This window comes from Megalobrama amblycephala, linkage group LG22, assembly GCF_018812025.1.
Source record: "Megalobrama amblycephala isolate DHTTF-2021 linkage group LG22, ASM1881202v1, whole genome shotgun sequence".
Taxonomy (NCBI): Eukaryota; Metazoa; Chordata; class Actinopteri; order Cypriniformes; family Xenocyprididae; genus Megalobrama; species Megalobrama amblycephala.
In genome coordinates this window covers 4,953,615-4,969,476 of record NC_063065.1, presented here as the reverse complement: position 1 = coordinate 4,969,476, position 15,862 = coordinate 4,953,615, and the positions used below count along the sequence as shown (strand labels likewise).

The 15,862-nt window shown below is 38.7% G+C and overlaps 2 protein-coding genes across 6 annotated transcripts in view; both read left to right on the top strand.

Annotated features, from left to right (window-relative positions):
• Positions 1 to 1,979, top strand: part of LOC125257787 (pentraxin fusion protein-like) — a 30,669-nt gene extending 28,690 nt beyond the window's left edge. Inside the window, exons 1-3 of one of the 2 annotated variants that reach the window (XM_048174485.1) lie at positions 75 to 814; positions 972 to 1,035; positions 1,126 to 1,979. In XM_048174485.1, coding sequence (XP_048030442.1) covers positions 806 to 814; positions 972 to 1,035; positions 1,126 to 1,757 — 705 coding nt within the window. In that variant the 5' untranslated portion in view covers positions 75 to 805 and the 3' untranslated portion in view covers positions 1,758 to 1,979. Of the gene's footprint in view, positions 1 to 74; positions 815 to 971; positions 1,036 to 1,125 lie in introns of those variants that run through there. The other variant, XM_048174484.1, reaches the window with a different exon arrangement.
• Positions 1,980 to 6,961: 4,982 nt separating this feature from the next.
• On the top strand, positions 6,962 to 10,008 carry LOC125257786 (pentraxin fusion protein-like). 4 transcript variants are annotated; one of them, XM_048174481.1, is made up of 5 exons: positions 6,962 to 7,080; positions 8,212 to 8,434; positions 8,758 to 8,926; positions 9,091 to 9,154; positions 9,248 to 10,008. In XM_048174481.1, the coding sequence occupies exons 3-5, from the start codon at positions 8,918 to 8,920 to the stop codon at positions 9,877 to 9,879; spliced, it is 705 nt and encodes a 234-aa protein (XP_048030438.1). In that variant the 5' UTR covers positions 6,962 to 7,080; positions 8,212 to 8,434; positions 8,758 to 8,917; the 3' UTR covers positions 9,880 to 10,008. The 4 variants fall into 4 exon arrangements, with proteins under 4 accessions (XP_048030438.1, XP_048030440.1, XP_048030439.1 ...); XM_048174483.1 differs by having other exon boundaries at positions 8,734 to 8,926; XM_048174482.1 differs by having other exon boundaries at positions 8,589 to 8,926.
• The last annotated feature ends 5,854 nt before the right edge of the window (positions 10,009 to 15,862 follow it).

Below are 15,862 nucleotides of genomic sequence, written 5' to 3'. Positions count from 1 at the left end.
TTTACTGAACTTAGTCCAGGTGTCTTTCACTTACGTCAAAACTGTGCCTTGAACAAAGCACTGAACATATTTCTTTAGATTTAATTCTAAGTTCAAAAAACATGAAGTGTTTGTCCAAAGTACTCACAAATGTTTGCGAGAGAACACAAAATTCCTCAGGAGAACGCAAAAATTTTGCAAGAAAATGCAAAAGCTTTGAAAAATATTTTTTCAATATTTTTTATCTCCGTAGCCTACAATCCTGTTCTTATTATAACGCTATGTATATAGCAGATTGGCACTGCACATCTATTTCTCATGATCAAATTGATTAGCAACAGTTATCACTGCACATTTTTGAAGCCATCGAAAAATTACAAAATAACAATGCTGATAATAATATCATCAATGTTTTTGAAAAAGAAATATCTAAAAGGAACGTGACCAACTCAAATAACCCAGTCATTTTCAATAATGTAGAGCATTTCTGAATCTCTTTTTCATCATTTAAATGATCTTTAAGCATTTCTGCAGTCCTGTGGTGTGCACATGCTTCATAGAGTCTCTCAATAAATTAATCCATAACAGTATTCTGCAAAGGGAAAACTACATTCAATAACTGCAAAACTACATGCAATGACACAGCAGGACACGTCAACTTCCCTTTTCAGGTTAAACTAAAAATAAATTAAAAAGATGACTGGGAGGCTCGTACGTGAATCTGGGCTCAACCCAATCTGCATATAAATACTCAAGACACTTCTAGTCATAATCATCTGTGAGACAAACATCTGATCTGAACTGATCTCCTCTCTGATATCACCTGATGAACATCGTAAGTACTCTGTCTTGAACCTTTTGTGTCTTTGTCTCTTAAACTGACTGAACACTTAGTAGTAATAAACTGTTGTAGTTTCATGTTAAAAACAATGAAGCGTTGAAGAGTTTGTCTGCTAACAGGAGTAATGGATTTTCTTTTGCACTTTTTTTAGACCTGCAGCAAGATGCTGGTTTTGTTTTTCTGTCTGCTTTCTCTGACAGCAGCGGCTGCTAAAGGTACCACATTATACATGATTAGGTTTCACAGATTGTTATGGGCAGGATTTTGTGTGTCTAGTAAATAATGGTTTGTGTTTTGTCTTGCAGTGGGACTTGATGGTAAAGTGCTTCTGTTTCCAACCAAGACTGATTCAAGCTATGTTAAACTCACTCCTGAAAAGCCACTGAATCTTACAGCGTTTACTCTCTGCATGCGTGTCGCGATGGAGCCCCAGGGCGAGAGGGATGTCATTATGTTTGCTTACTGTACACCCGGCTACGACGAGCTCAATGTGTGGAGAGAGAAGGATGGTCAGGTGTCCTTGTATTTACATTCTAGTTACAAAGCAGCATTTTTCCACCTGCCTCCGCTCTCCATCTTCCAGACCCACCTGTGTGTCACCTGGGACTCTGCGACTGGTCTCTCTGCCTTTTGGGTGGACGGACGGCGCAGTGTGTTCCAGCTCTATAGAAAAGGTCACTCAATTCTTCCTGGCGGCACCGTCCTGCTCGGCCAAGACCCTGATATATGTGCAGGGTCTATAGAGTTCTTTGACCCAGAGCAGAGCTTTGTAGGAGAAATTACAGATGTGAAAATGTGGGATTATGTTCTCCCTGGCAGTCAGATTAAGGCGGTTTATTCAAATCAGGAACCGAATGTGACGAAGGGAAACGTGTTTGACTGGGACACCATCAAATATGAGATTACTGGAAATGTGATAGTGGCTGAAAATAACTGATTCTGATCTGTTTTAATGTCACACATTGTCATCCACACTTTCTGTTCATCTGTTTTAATGAGGTGCAAAGCTGTAAGGGCTAACAAATAAATTTTTCTCAGCATTACAACTGCTGTGTCTGTGCATAATTTGGAATAGAGTTGAATGTTGAAAAGGGGGTTTTAATGGTCTATATTTAAAATTTTCATATTCTCTCTAATGTCAAGAAACTAGATACCGTTCTTTGTGCTGTATAGACAGATATACCATGAGCTCAGATGTTCTTTATCAGTTCATCAGTGATATATACCTGCTCAGCCCGCATTATTTCATCTTCATTTTTTATAAACATTTAATTGCAATTTGCAATAAATGGTGACAAATAAAACTATGACATGAAAACATGAACATATGACTAGAAAAAATATCTGTTAGATTAAGATCAATGCATCAATGTTATTGAAAAAGAAACATCTGAGGAATGGAATAAATGAGGTGAAGCTGCATGAATTCCAGGAAACTGAAGCCCATTCTGTGACAATCAAATATCTCAGATACTCAACATAAATGTAACATTACAACTTCGATCTGCAAAAAAGGATACAAATGCAAGTGAACATCAGCTAAGTTACGTGCTATACTACCATTGTGGAATGCGCTCTTGCCATAGCATTGCGAAAGGAATACCGGCAAGGAAAGCAAAAAGAATTCACAACATATATGCCTACTGTTGAAAAAATATAATGAAAAAAAAAACTGCTGCATTAATGATACTCTATATTGCCAAAAGTTTTTGGATACCTGCCTTTAAGTGCACATGAACTTTAATGACATCTCATTCTTAATCCGTAGGGTTTAATATGGAGTTGGCCCAACCTTTGCAGCTATAACAGCTTCAACTCTTCTGGGAAGGCTTTCCACAAGCTAGGTTTAGGAGTGTGTTTATGGGAATTTTTGACTATTCTTCTAGAAGTGCATTTGTGAGGTCAGGCAGCGATGTTGTTGAGAAGGCCTGGCTCGCAGTCTCCGCTCTAATTCATCCCAAAGGTGTTCTATCGGGTTGAGGTCAGGACTCAGTGCAGGCCAGTCAAGTTCCTCCACACCAAACTCGCTCATCCATGTCTTTATGGACCTTGCTTTGTGCACTGGTGTGGAGTCATGTTGGAACAGGAAGGGGCCATCCCCAAACTGTTGCCACAAAGTTGGGAGCATGAAATTGTTCAAAATGTCTTGGTATGCTGAAGTGTTAAGAGTTCCTTTCACTGGAACTAAGGGTCCAAGCCCAACCCTGAAAAACAACCCCACACCATAATCCCCCCTCCACCAAACTTTATACTTGGCACATTACAGTCAGGGAAGTACCATTCTCCTGGCAACCGCCAAACCCAGACTTGTCCATCGGATTGCCAGACAGAGAAGTGTGATTTGTCACTCCAGAGAACACGTCTCAGCCGTTCCATTTTCGTTATTTTATGGTCAAAAAAGAGGACATTTGGGACATTAACAGAATGTTCCCACATGGTCCTCTGTTGGTCATTTAATAACGTTCACGATATGAGTTTAGGGGGACGTTCTATTTTGGTTATTTTATGGTCGCACAAGAACGTTACAAAGAGGACATTTCTTAATCTGTAGGGTTTAATATGGAGTTGGCCCAACCTTTGCAGCTTTAACAGCTTCAACTCTTCTGGGAAGGCTTTCCACAAGCTAGGTTTAGGAGTGTGTTTATGGGAATTTTTGACCATTCTTCTAGAAGCGCATTTGTGAGGTCAGGCAGTGATGTTGGTGAGAAGGCCTGGCTCGCAGTCTCCACTTTAATTCATCCCAAAGGTGTTCTATTGGGTTGAGATCAGGACTCTGTGCAGGCCAGTCAAGTTCCTCCACACCAAACTCGCTCATCCATGTCTTTATGGACCTTGCTTTGTGCACTGGTGTGGAGTCATGTTGGAACAGGAAGGAGCCATCCCCAAACTGTTGCCACAAAGTTGGGAGCATGAAATTGTTCAAAATGTCTTGGTATGCTGAAGTGTTAAGAGTTCCTTTCACTGGAACTAAGGGTCCAAGCCCAAACCCTGAAAAACAACCCCACACCATAATCCCCCCTCCACCAAACTTTACACTTGGCACATTGCAGTCAGGGAAGTACCATTCTCCTGGCAACCGCCAAACCCAGACTTGTCCATCGGATTGCCAGACAGAGAAGTGTGATTCGTCACTCCAGAAAACACGTCTCCACTGTTCCATTTTCGTTATTTTATGGTCAAAAAAGAGGACATTTGGGACATTAACAGAATGTTCCCACATGGTCCTCTGTTGGTCATTTAATAACGTTCGCGATATGAGTTTAGGGGGACGTTCTATTTTGGTTATTTTATGGTCGCACAAGAACGTTACAAAGAGGACATTTCTTAATCCGTAGGGTTTAATATGGAGTTGGCCCAACCTTTGCAGCTTTAACAGCTTCAACTCTTCTGGGAAGGCTTTCCACAAGCTAGGTTTAGGAGTGTGTTTATGGGAATTTTTGACCATTCTTCTAGAAGCGCATTTGTGAGGTCAGGCAGTGATGTTGGTGAGAAGGCCTGGCTCGCAGTCTCCGCTTTAATTCATCCCAAAGGTGTTCTATTGGGTTGAGATCAGGACTCTGTGCAGGCGAGTCAAGTTCCTCCACACCAAACTCGCTCATCCATGTCTTTATGGACCTTGCTTTGTGCACTGGTGTGGAGTCATGTTGGAACAGGAAGGGGCCATCCCCAAACTGTTGCCTCAAAGTTGGGAGCATGAAATTGTCCCAAATGTCTTGGTATGCTGAAGTGTTAAGAGTTCCTTTCACTGGAACTAAGGGTCCAAGCCCAAACCCTGAAAAACAACCCCACACCATAATCCCCCTGCACCAAACTTTACACTTGGCACATTACAGTCAGGGAAGTACCATTCTCCTGGCAACCGTCAAACCCAGACTTGTCCATCGGATTGCCAGACAGAGAAGCGTGATTGGTCACTCCAGAGAACACGTCTCCACTGCTCTAGAGTCCAGTGGCGGTGTGCTTTACACCACTGCATCTGACGCTTTGCATTGCACTTGGTGATGAAAGGCTTGGATGCAACTGCTCGGCCATGGAAACCCATTCCATGAACCTACGTAGAAGGCGACGTTCTCAGTACCTTGCGCAACGTCCCCTAAAAGTTCTCTAAAGGTGACGAAAATTCCGAACCTTTACAGAACATTCGGGACGTTCCTAAAACGTCCTCTTTTGGTAATGAAAGTGCTGCAGTTCAAAGTTCCTTATATGACTTTAGGGGGCCGTTCCATTTTCGTTATTTTATGGTCAAAAAAGAACATTACATTTGGGACATTAACAGAACGTTCCCACATGGTCCTCTGTTGGTCATTTAATTACGTTTGCAATATGAGTTTAGGGGGACGTTCTATTTTGGTTATTTTATGGTCGCACAAGAACGTTACAAAGAGGACATTTGGGAAGTTAATAGAACGTCCTATAATAGTCCCCTAAACATTCCTGAAAAACAGAACGTCGTGAATGTTCCCTGAAGGTCCATCAAATAACATTCCCCAAACCTTAAAAGAGCTCCACATCGTGACCGTCTCTGAACGTTTTGGGAACGTTACTAGGCAACATCCTTAACACCAGTGGGGACGTTCTGAGAATGTTCTGGGAATCATAAAATTTCAAGCGGGGATGTGTGTGTGATCATGACAAATAAAGATCTCAGAGAAATACAAATATCTTAAAACATGTTTTTACTTTAAATATTGTATTGTAGCCAGTGTTGTTATTGTAAACTAAAACGTTTGGTGATACATTTTTGGGAATCGAAATAAAGCTGAAATAAAATTCAATATAAATATCAGATGAAAAAATTAAACTCAAGAAATAAATAAGAAATAAGATGAAGTATTAAAATGACTAAAAGACTGAAATAAAAATTAAGGCTATATACAACAAATACAACAAATAATACAAGTCTGGGGTCTACTCTGTGATGTAATTTCCTGTTTTATGTCATACCTCTGTCAATATCATGATTTCATGAATTTGTGATTGAATATCAAAACATTTCGGTAAAGGTTTTTGGAATTTATATTTTATTCATATAGTTTTGTTTGCATAGTTTTGTGGATTAATAATGACATGTAGATGTTTGGACATTACTGGAACTTTGTAGTAATGCAGAAATTACGCAAGTCTCTCATGTTGCACTGCCTGCATGTGACCACCAGACGGCAGCAGTGTATCAGACCCCTTATGAATTGTCTGAACAATCATACAGACATCAGCAGAAGTTTTTCTGAGGTTGGAGAGTCGAGTAAAGGAAATTAATACCAGAATTTGTAAGGCCACAGCCAGAGACTCACTCATCCAGCCACCAGAAGGAGCCCTCCTGAATTAACATCACTTTATTCCTTCTATTGATACTTCCTTTATGTAGGTTTAAAAGCCATGGGCTTTTTGTTTATTAAACTACTGCAAAATGGACTCTAACTTAACCGCATCCTCTGAAGAGACATGATTGCTTTATATGAACAGATTACAATTTAGGCTTATTCACATTTAAACATTGATCAATTATAAAAGACAGCTTGGAAAACAGAAAATTCATTGTAATTATTCTGTTGACAGACCTGTAAGACTGTAAGAAATTCACAACCACTCAGAAAAAAAAATAGTTTGTGAAATATGAAGTATGAAATAATAATAATATACATATAATACATAATAATAATAATAATATAAAATAAACACTATAAATAAAAAAATATATATTAAAAAATCATATCAAAAATAAAATAATGCAAAATAGGAGGTCCTTGGCATTAAACAGTTAGAAAACATTGGTTTCTAACGTTATTTATTGAGCAACTGTGGTTTTATCTGTTGCAACTGATAAAACTGTGGTTTTATCAGTTGCTCAATAAATAACAATTATCAGTATGTAACCTGATGAAAAGATGAGTTTGCAATTATATTTCATCTACATTTTTACATATATTTCACTACAATATATTATATTTCATCTGCAACAGCATTGTGTACTTCTGTAAAGATACGTTTGGCCATGAACTTTTAAATGCATCATTATATTTAAATTGCAAACTTGTGAGGAGAGATTTAGGGCGTAGTATAAGTAGCTGGATTGGGACACAGCGGTGTTCTGTTAATCATCTGCCTTGTTTCATCACACTCTGCTAGTTGCCAAGTCATGTTTATCCAATTTGAGAATCCAATCGAGTGGTGCTTTCCTGTGCAAACTCGTCACAGGCACAGCAGACACGCACACAGACATACAACCAGGACATCGTCACCTCAATCTGTTGAACAAAAATGTAAGAAAATATGACAGTGGTGCAGCATTTTGTGATAAAATTGTTTTTAGTGGTTGTTAGTATGTTGCTCTGTTGTTGCTGTGGTGTTCTGAGTGTTTTTTTGTATGCAGTTTCTGGGGTGTTCTGCATGGTTGTGAGTATGTTGCTATGCAGTTGCTGGGGTGTTCTGAGTAGTTGTGAGTGTGTTGCTTTGCAGTTGATGGGGTGTTCTGAGTGTGTTGCTATATATGTGATTGCTGGTAACAGGTTTTTACTGTAGTATTTTTATTATTTTAATATTTTGTACAGTAAAATACACATACAAATAGAGTCTGTGCAAAACAAAGCATGAACTGTTGAGACATCATGAACAAAACAACAGTTGCTTGTTGAGCAATGCTCGCTGATGATCTGGTCAGGATGATCACAACATTGTAGCTTTTGTGTTTGAAGATAAGAGTTCTTTTGAAAGTTTTGCTGTAACGATTAATATTGCACATCATATCATAACCAGGTGCCGGATTTGGGGAAAGGGTGAGATACCCCTGCCATTTTATTGTGCTTGATAAAACATTATTGTGGGTGGTTAAGTTGAAAAGATCTCTCATATGGTTTGCTAGAAATTAGTTTTCATGATTCTACGTTGCTACCAAATAATCTTTTTAATCCAGACTATCTATACTGTCATTTTGTAAATAAAGATATCTGCTATTTATGTTCAGATAGTGTCAGTGTTTATTTGCACATGGGTTGCTTCTTGCTTTTGTAAAAATGCAGTTCAATAACTGTTCTCTATTAATATATATTTTAAAATGTAATTTATTCCTGTGATCAAAGCTGAATTTTCAGCATCATTACTCCAGTCTTCAGTGTCACATGATCCTTCAGAAATCATTCTAATATGATTAAGAAACATTTTTCTTTTATTATTTTCAATGTTGAAAACTCAATGTTATCATTGTTGTACTGCTTCATATTTTTGTGGATACTGTAATACAGTTATTTTCAGGATTCTTTGATGAATAAAAAGCTCAAAATAACAACATTTATTTGAAATAGAAATCTTATGTAACATTATAAATGTTTTACGGTCACTTTTGATCATTTCAGTGTATCCCATCTGTATAAAAGCATAAATTTCTTATGTTTCAGCTTCTTCTCCTGGACAGAAATGAGATTTACATGGATGGAGAGAGCAAATGGAGACTTTTTCTAAAGTCTGCTGCTTTTTTTCTTTTCTAAGAAAAAGACACTGGGAGACATTTTTTTGTTTGCTGGGAGACATTTGTTTCCTCTAGTTTCAGGAGAGATCTCAAAAATGTCAAACTAAATATGATATCTATAGGCCTGATAAAGTCATGATTGTATTGATCTGGTGAGTATAATTAGTCAGTATAGGGGAAATGTTAACATTATAATGTCAAAACACCAAAGCTAAGATTTTGGGCTACAATTTACAAATATACAATGAAAGTGTGTATTTCTGAAATGCTATTTGTCTGTTTTTCATCATTTAAATGGCCTTCTAGCTTTTCTGCAGTCCTGCGGTGTGTTATTTTACAGTACAAGTGCACATGCTTCAAATAGTCTCTCATTATATGAGTCCATAACTGTATTCTACAAATGGAAAAACTCCATTCAATAACTGCAAAACTGCCTGCAATGTTACAACAGGACACACCAACTTCCCTTTTACAGGGTAAACTTGGGTAAAATATTATAAAAAAGACAACTGGGAGGCACGTACGTGAATCTGGGCTCAACCCAATCTGCATATAAATACTCAAGACACTTCTAGTCATAATCATCTGTGAGACAAACATCTGATCTGAACAGATCTTCTCTCTGATATCACCTGATGAACATCGTAAGTACTCTATCTTGAACCTTTTGTGTCTTTGTTGCTTAAAAGTGATTGAAGAACACTTAGTTGTAAGAAACTGTTGAAATTTAATGTTAAAAACAATGAAGCAGTGAAGAATTTGTCTGCTAAAAGAAAAAATGGATTTTCTTTTGCACTTTTTCCTTCAGACCTGCAACAAGATGCTGGTTTTGTTTTTCTGTCTGCTTTCTCTGACAGCAGCGACTGCTAAAGGTACCACATTTTTTTATCAAGTTTAACGGATTGGTATGAGCAGGATTTTGTGTGTCTAGTAAAAGATGTTTTATCTTGTGTTTCGTCTTGCAGTGGGTCTTAATGGTAAAGTGCTTCTGTTTCCAACCAAGACTGATTCAAGCTATGTTAAACTCACTCCTGAAAAGTCACTGAGTCTAACAGCATTTACTCTCTGCATGCGTGTTGCGATGGAGCCCCAGAGCGGGAGGGAGATCATTCTGTTCGCCTACTGCGTAGCCGACTACGACGAGCTCAACGTGTGGAGAGAGAAAGACGGTCGGGTGTCCTTGTATTTACATTCTAGTGGCGATGGAGTATATTTCCACCTGCCTCCTCTCTCTATCTTCCAGACCCACCTCTGCGTCACCTGGGACTCTGCGACTGGTCTATCTGCCTTTTGGGTGGATGGATGGCGCAGTTCCTTCCAGCTCTATAGAAAAGGTCACTCAGTTCTTTCTGGCGGCACCGTCCTGCTCGGCCAGGATGCTGATGCATGTACAGGGTCTGTAGGGTCCTTTGACGCAGAGCAGAGCTTTGTAGGTGAAATTTCAGATGTGAAAATGTGGGATTATGTTCTCCCTGGCAGTCAGATTAAGGCAGTTTATTCAAACCAGGAACCGTATGTGCCGAAGGGAAACGTGTTTGACTGGAACACCATCAGATATGAAACCAGGGGAAATGTGCTAGAGGCTGAAAATAACTGATTCTGATCAGTTGCAACATTACACACATTGTCATCCACACAGTTGTGTCAGTCTTTATGATCTGTTCATCTGTTTTAATCAGTTAAAAAGCTGTAAGGGCTAACAGATACATTTTTCTCTGCATTACAACTGCAGTGTCTGTACATAATTTGGAAGAAAGTGTTGAATGTTGAAAAAGGGGGTTTTACTGGTCCTAGTGGTCTATAATATCATACAATTTGCATATTTTCTCTGTCTATACTGTTCTTTGTGCTGCATATACATGCACACATACATATATCTACCATGAGCTCAGAGGATAATAGGATTATTAGCGATGTATACCTACTTAGCCCAAATTATTTCATCCAAATTTTTCACAAACATTTAAGTGCAAGTGGTGAAGGACTACACTAACCATTATCCCCGCTAGAAATTTTACGTTCCCAGATCGTTCTCAGAATGTTCCCACTGGTGTTAAGGATGTCGTCTAGTAACGTTCCCAGAACATTCAGACACGATTTGGAGTTCTTTTAAGGGTTGGGAGACGTTATTTGGCGGACCTTCACAGAACATTCAGGACGTTCTGGGAATGTTTAGGGGACTTTTACTATAGGACGTTCTGTTAACTTCCCAAATGTCCTCTTTGTAACATTTTTGTGTGACCATAAAATAAACAAAATATAATGTCCCCCCGTTTCACAGTAATGTTTTTGACAACATTATATATACACACACATCTCTCATGAACACTAGGGGTGTAACGATACGCTCAGGTCACGATACGGTACGTATCTCGATACAAAGTTCACGATACGATACGTATCACGATATTTTGAACAAAATGAAACTGAAATTCAAACAAGATTTATTAAAAAAAACATGAACAAATTTCAATAATTTTCCTTGTTGTACATACAAGATCACATTTCAATAAAATAAATAAATATAAAATTTTAATAAAAACCTTCTGTATTCAAATTAACAGTTGAATAGGGCTGTCTGTCACTGAAAAAAATGTTAAATTTAACATGAACTTAGAATTATGAATAGGGCCGTTCACATATCGCGTCTAAAAACGCGTGGAAGGCGCGGCCGCACCGCTTCTCCTTCTTTCCAAAGCGCTTGCGCTCCTGTGGCGTCGGTCGTTGCTATGCAACCATGAACTGAGCTCTCCAAGAGGATCAGGATGTTTCTGCAAAGGATAAATTATAGCCCTTGCATTAGTTTTACTACGAGATATATTGATGGAGATAAGATATAAAAACCACCATGTACAGCTATGATCAGCTGTTCGGTTGAGCTTTTGATGTTTTGTTACGGAAAGGCCATAGCTGATCGGTTGATTCTTGTCACACGACCTGCGGTGCGCTTGCGGCATTCTGAGAAGTTGAGAATTGCATGCGCGTCGCGACCGCGTTGATCCCATTATGAGCGCGCCTGCCGCCCGGCTACATTTGAAAATAATAACTGACTTGCACGCGGAAAAGACGCAATATGTGAACGGCCTCTAACTTAAAGCAAAGCATCGCAAGCGTCTTTTGCTTTTCTGTGAGCACAGCTGTTGCTGTGCACTGCGGTGAAAGAAAGCCACGACTTTCTCACGCGACCATGCAAGAGACTGACATGAGAAAGGTTTAAACCTGCTTGCAAGATTCAATGTGTGCCCGAAACACTTACTGAACTGAGAGCTGATTGAGACACACCATCTACGATAAATCGTTACACCCCTAATACGTATAGTAATTTAAAAATGTGGTAGCATTGGATCTGGACAGGAAGGATAACTCTGGGAGTTGGAAGGGGTGTGTCGCGATTCTGCCTTCTCACATCGCGATACAGGTTCGTGGACCTGCGTATCGCGATTTCGGTTTCATATCGCATATCGTTACAGCCCTAATGAACACTAAACATTAGTAATTATCTAGTTAATTTCCTTTACTTGACTCTCCAACCTCAGAAAACCTTCTGCTGATGTCTGTATGATTGTTCAGATAATTCATAAGGGAAATTTGTCTGATACACTGCTGCCGTCTGGTGGTCACATGCAGGCAGTACAACACGAGAAACAGAGACTCATGGCTTTAGTAATGTCTGCATTCATACAAAGTTCCAGTAATGTCCAAACATCTACACCTCATTGTTAATCCACAAACCTATGCAAACAAAACTATATGAAATTTTTTTTTTCCAAAAACCTTCACTGAAATTTTCTGATATTCAATCACAAATTCATGAAATCATGTTATTGACAGCTCTTGTGATACTGAAAAGGAAAAGACTGAAGTAATTCACTGATCTAATTACTGAGCTTTTATGAGCAAAATGTGATTAGCTTTGTGCTAGATTTCTTCTAGAATTACAATAAAACCATTTTAATCAGAAAATGTGAAAAACACATTGTTCTTTAAACACTTCAAACCTCCTGCAACATTCACTTAAACACAGACATCAAGAATCAGCGTATGAATCTCAACAATGATGACATGCTTCATGCTGCAATGCATTCTGGGAGCCATCGATGAGTTTTGTATGAGGCACCCAGAATGCATTGCGGCATTAAGCATGTCACCATTGTTGAGATTCATACGCTGATTCTTGATGTCTGTGTGTGAATAAAACCTGCAGTAATGATAGGAAGTTCGGTTCTTTTCCGCGAACCGGTTCTTTGGGGCAGTTTGATTCAATAAACCGGTTGAAAAAACCGGTTCACCGGTTCTTTAACGCTCCGACGTAATGACGTCATCCGCGATGACATCGTCTATCGCGGGCCGGGATGAAAAAACATTCAAATATATAAAGTCAGTAATGATAACATCAGTCAACTAAAACATTATAATCTGAAGCGTTTCTTACAATTTAGTTTTACATCTAAAGCATCCAAACACATGACATATACAGGCAGTGATGGGCAAACAAAGTTTTACAGTTATAAAGTGAATAAATTAGTCTTCATCAGAGCAGAAACCATGATCCTCTTACATTACGATTTATTTGTAATTAAATAAACTTACTTTTCGCCAGATTGGCCCCTCATTCGAGTCCTCTCATAGCATCAGTTGTCCTAGTTAGCCGGTGCTGTGATGTTACTGTTCTGTAGCTTTAGACCACACGGTGAATCACGCATGCGCAGTATCATCAGTTCATCGGTTCTCAAATCGGACACGTCCGAAAGAAGCGGTTCTCGGTTGTGTACTGATGATCCGAAAACCGTTGCAACCGGTTCTACTCGAGACCGAGATTGAGATTCGATAACCCCGAAAGTGATTCAAAAGGAGTCGCTTGTTTGCTCTCGCTGTAGTTTGATTACGTCATGTTTTATTGTTTTTTTATACGTCATATTTTTGTTCAGAAATTAAATAAGCTGTCCATGGATTATTTATGAAACAAATAAATGTTTCCAATCTTTAAAAAAACTTAACTTGAAAGCACAACTGCACAACTTTCACTATATTGCTTTTTAAATAACATTAATATAGAAAAATAAATTTGTAGAACTATTTCTGAACATTAGTTTGATCTGTGTACAAAATATTATGTTCATGTTGGCATGTAGTTTATTATGTACAGTATTTTATGCTATTAATCTGCTCTGGTGTATTTGGAAAAGCACAATAAACTTTTTGTATTTTGAATTAAGTCATAAACATATTTCCAGTATGTTTTATATTATCACACTGTCCGATGTTCAACAAAACTTAAAGGGCACCTATTGTGCCCCTTTTTACAAGATGTAATATTGGTCTTGGGTGTCCCCAGAATGTATTTGTGAAGTTTCAGCACAAAATACCCCACAGTTAATTTATTATAACCATTTGAAAATGTCATTTTTGGGGCCTGTTTTAAAAAGAGCTGTTTTGGTGTGTACCACCTTAAATATAAATGAGCTGCATATCCCCGCCCTGCCTTTGGATGAGGGCGTAACTTGCATACCTATGGCAATAAACAGTCGGTAGAAGCAGAATGGCTGAGAGTGAGAGACCCGCTGTTTTGTATGGCATTCAGCCGTACATGTTTGAACCGGAATCAGACCCAGATGATGAAGAGACTCCGGCAGAAGAAACACAATTGAGAATGGAGCAGGACGTCTCTGAATGGTTATTTGATACATTTATGTACTTATAGAGTTTTAATCGCGTCCCCTTTGCAATTATGGATGTGCAACACACACACACACACTGTGATAACGTTCGCGCAATTTTTTGAAACTACAAACACAAATACTGTGATAACGTTTGCTAAGTACAAACGAAATTATATTCATGCGAGGGAACGGTTGCGTCATGTTGACATTACTTGTCGTACAGGTGCTTATGTGGCAAATGTGAGAAGATGGCTACAGAACCAGAAAATATATGCTGCAGGGAGATAGAACAGGTATTAATTTATTTACATTTGTAATTGTTGCAAAAAATAATACGTGACATAAAACTGTCTGACGCTATTTGTTGTATCAAAGGTTACAAGACGGATGAAACAACTTCAAGTCACTCCATCATGTATGGTAGACCATCCCGGAATGGATGAAAACATACAGAAAACATACACAGTTTTTAATACAATATCTTTAAAAAATATACGTGTGGATACACACTATACAAACAAGGTTTAAATTATATACACAGACATTCTACGACGACGACAACAACTTTAGACGCATTTGTTATTGAATTGGCTGACATCGACTGAAATGACTATTTGCTCAAAAAACATTACATACACTTACTTCTTCTGGAGGTGACGTTGGATCGCGAACAGTAGGCAACGATCCACACTTGAGGATTAACTTTGAAGCAAGACCTGCTTTGAATTGACCCTCGTTCTCAAAACAGTCAGTCAAAAAATGATTTGCGCAAACATAAACGTATTTTGGAATTTTGAGTGGCGCCTTTCCTTCGTAAATAAAATCCATCCACTGCGTTTTCAGTGGCTCTGATGTCGGAAGTAAGTGAAAACTACTATGTTCATTATTACATCCCACAACAGAACACTTATGTTTCTTAGGAGACATTACCGGCTGTCGTTGAAACAATGGAGGATGGGTCTATGCCAAAACCAGATTGTCAATCAAACCACGTGGGTGGGGCTTAGCGCAATTCTACGTCACAGTGAGAGCAATCTTAGAACAGGGCGTTCTGAGACAGTGCTTATGAATTATTGAGATTGTAAAAAAACCACTGGGTGGATTTTTCTCATTCTAGGGTGGTTTTGCTCACACACTGCCAACACACATTTATGGTCAAACACCATGTAAAAGTGAATTTTGCATAATAGGTGCCCTTTAACTAACGTGCTTTTCATTCTCTTGAAAAATTGCACGCATGCGCAGTATCATCAACACCGGTTCTCAAATCGGACATGTCCGAAAGAAGCGGTTCTCGGTCGTGTACTGATGATCCGAAAACCGTTGCAACCGGTTCTTGACTCGAGAACGAGAACGGTGACAGGCCGTGTATGTTCGTTCGTGTGCGCCGCGCATGCTCACTCATATCAGCTGCTCTGCTGCTCGTGCCCATCTTCATCAGTTCTCTCTTCACAGCAGGTTAAATCAGTGTACTGTTAGATTAACTGAATAACTCCAGGATGTTGGTTTATTTTGAGAGGTAGTGTCAGGCACGTCAAAAAGTGAGTAACTTTAGTAATCTTTGGATTCGTGTTTGCTAACTGGAGATGCGAACTGTTTGGAAAGATTCAGACCAATTTGGTGAACTGGTTCGACCGGTTCACTGAAAAGAACCGGTTAAAAAGAACGATTCGGACATCACTAACTTGCAGGAGTTTTAAAATGTTTAGTGTATATATTATTTTGATCTGATTTATTCAACTGTTTTGTTGTTATTCTAGAAAAGATCCAGCACAAAGTCATAACACTTTTTTCATGAAGCTTAATCATTAGATCAGTGAATAAAATCACTACAAAATGACAATTGTATTCTTATCATCAACCAGCTGACAACAGCTAAATAGATTTCTTCTTATCTTTCTTGCCATAACAAACAGCTAG

Excerpts from the sequence above, each read along its gene's own strand:
- LOC125257786 (XM_048174481.1), top strand. Across the intron at positions 9,155-9,247 it reads GACAGCAGCGACTGCTAAAG|TGGGTCTTAATGGTAAAGTG; the intron begins GTACCACATTTT and ends TTCGTCTTGCAG.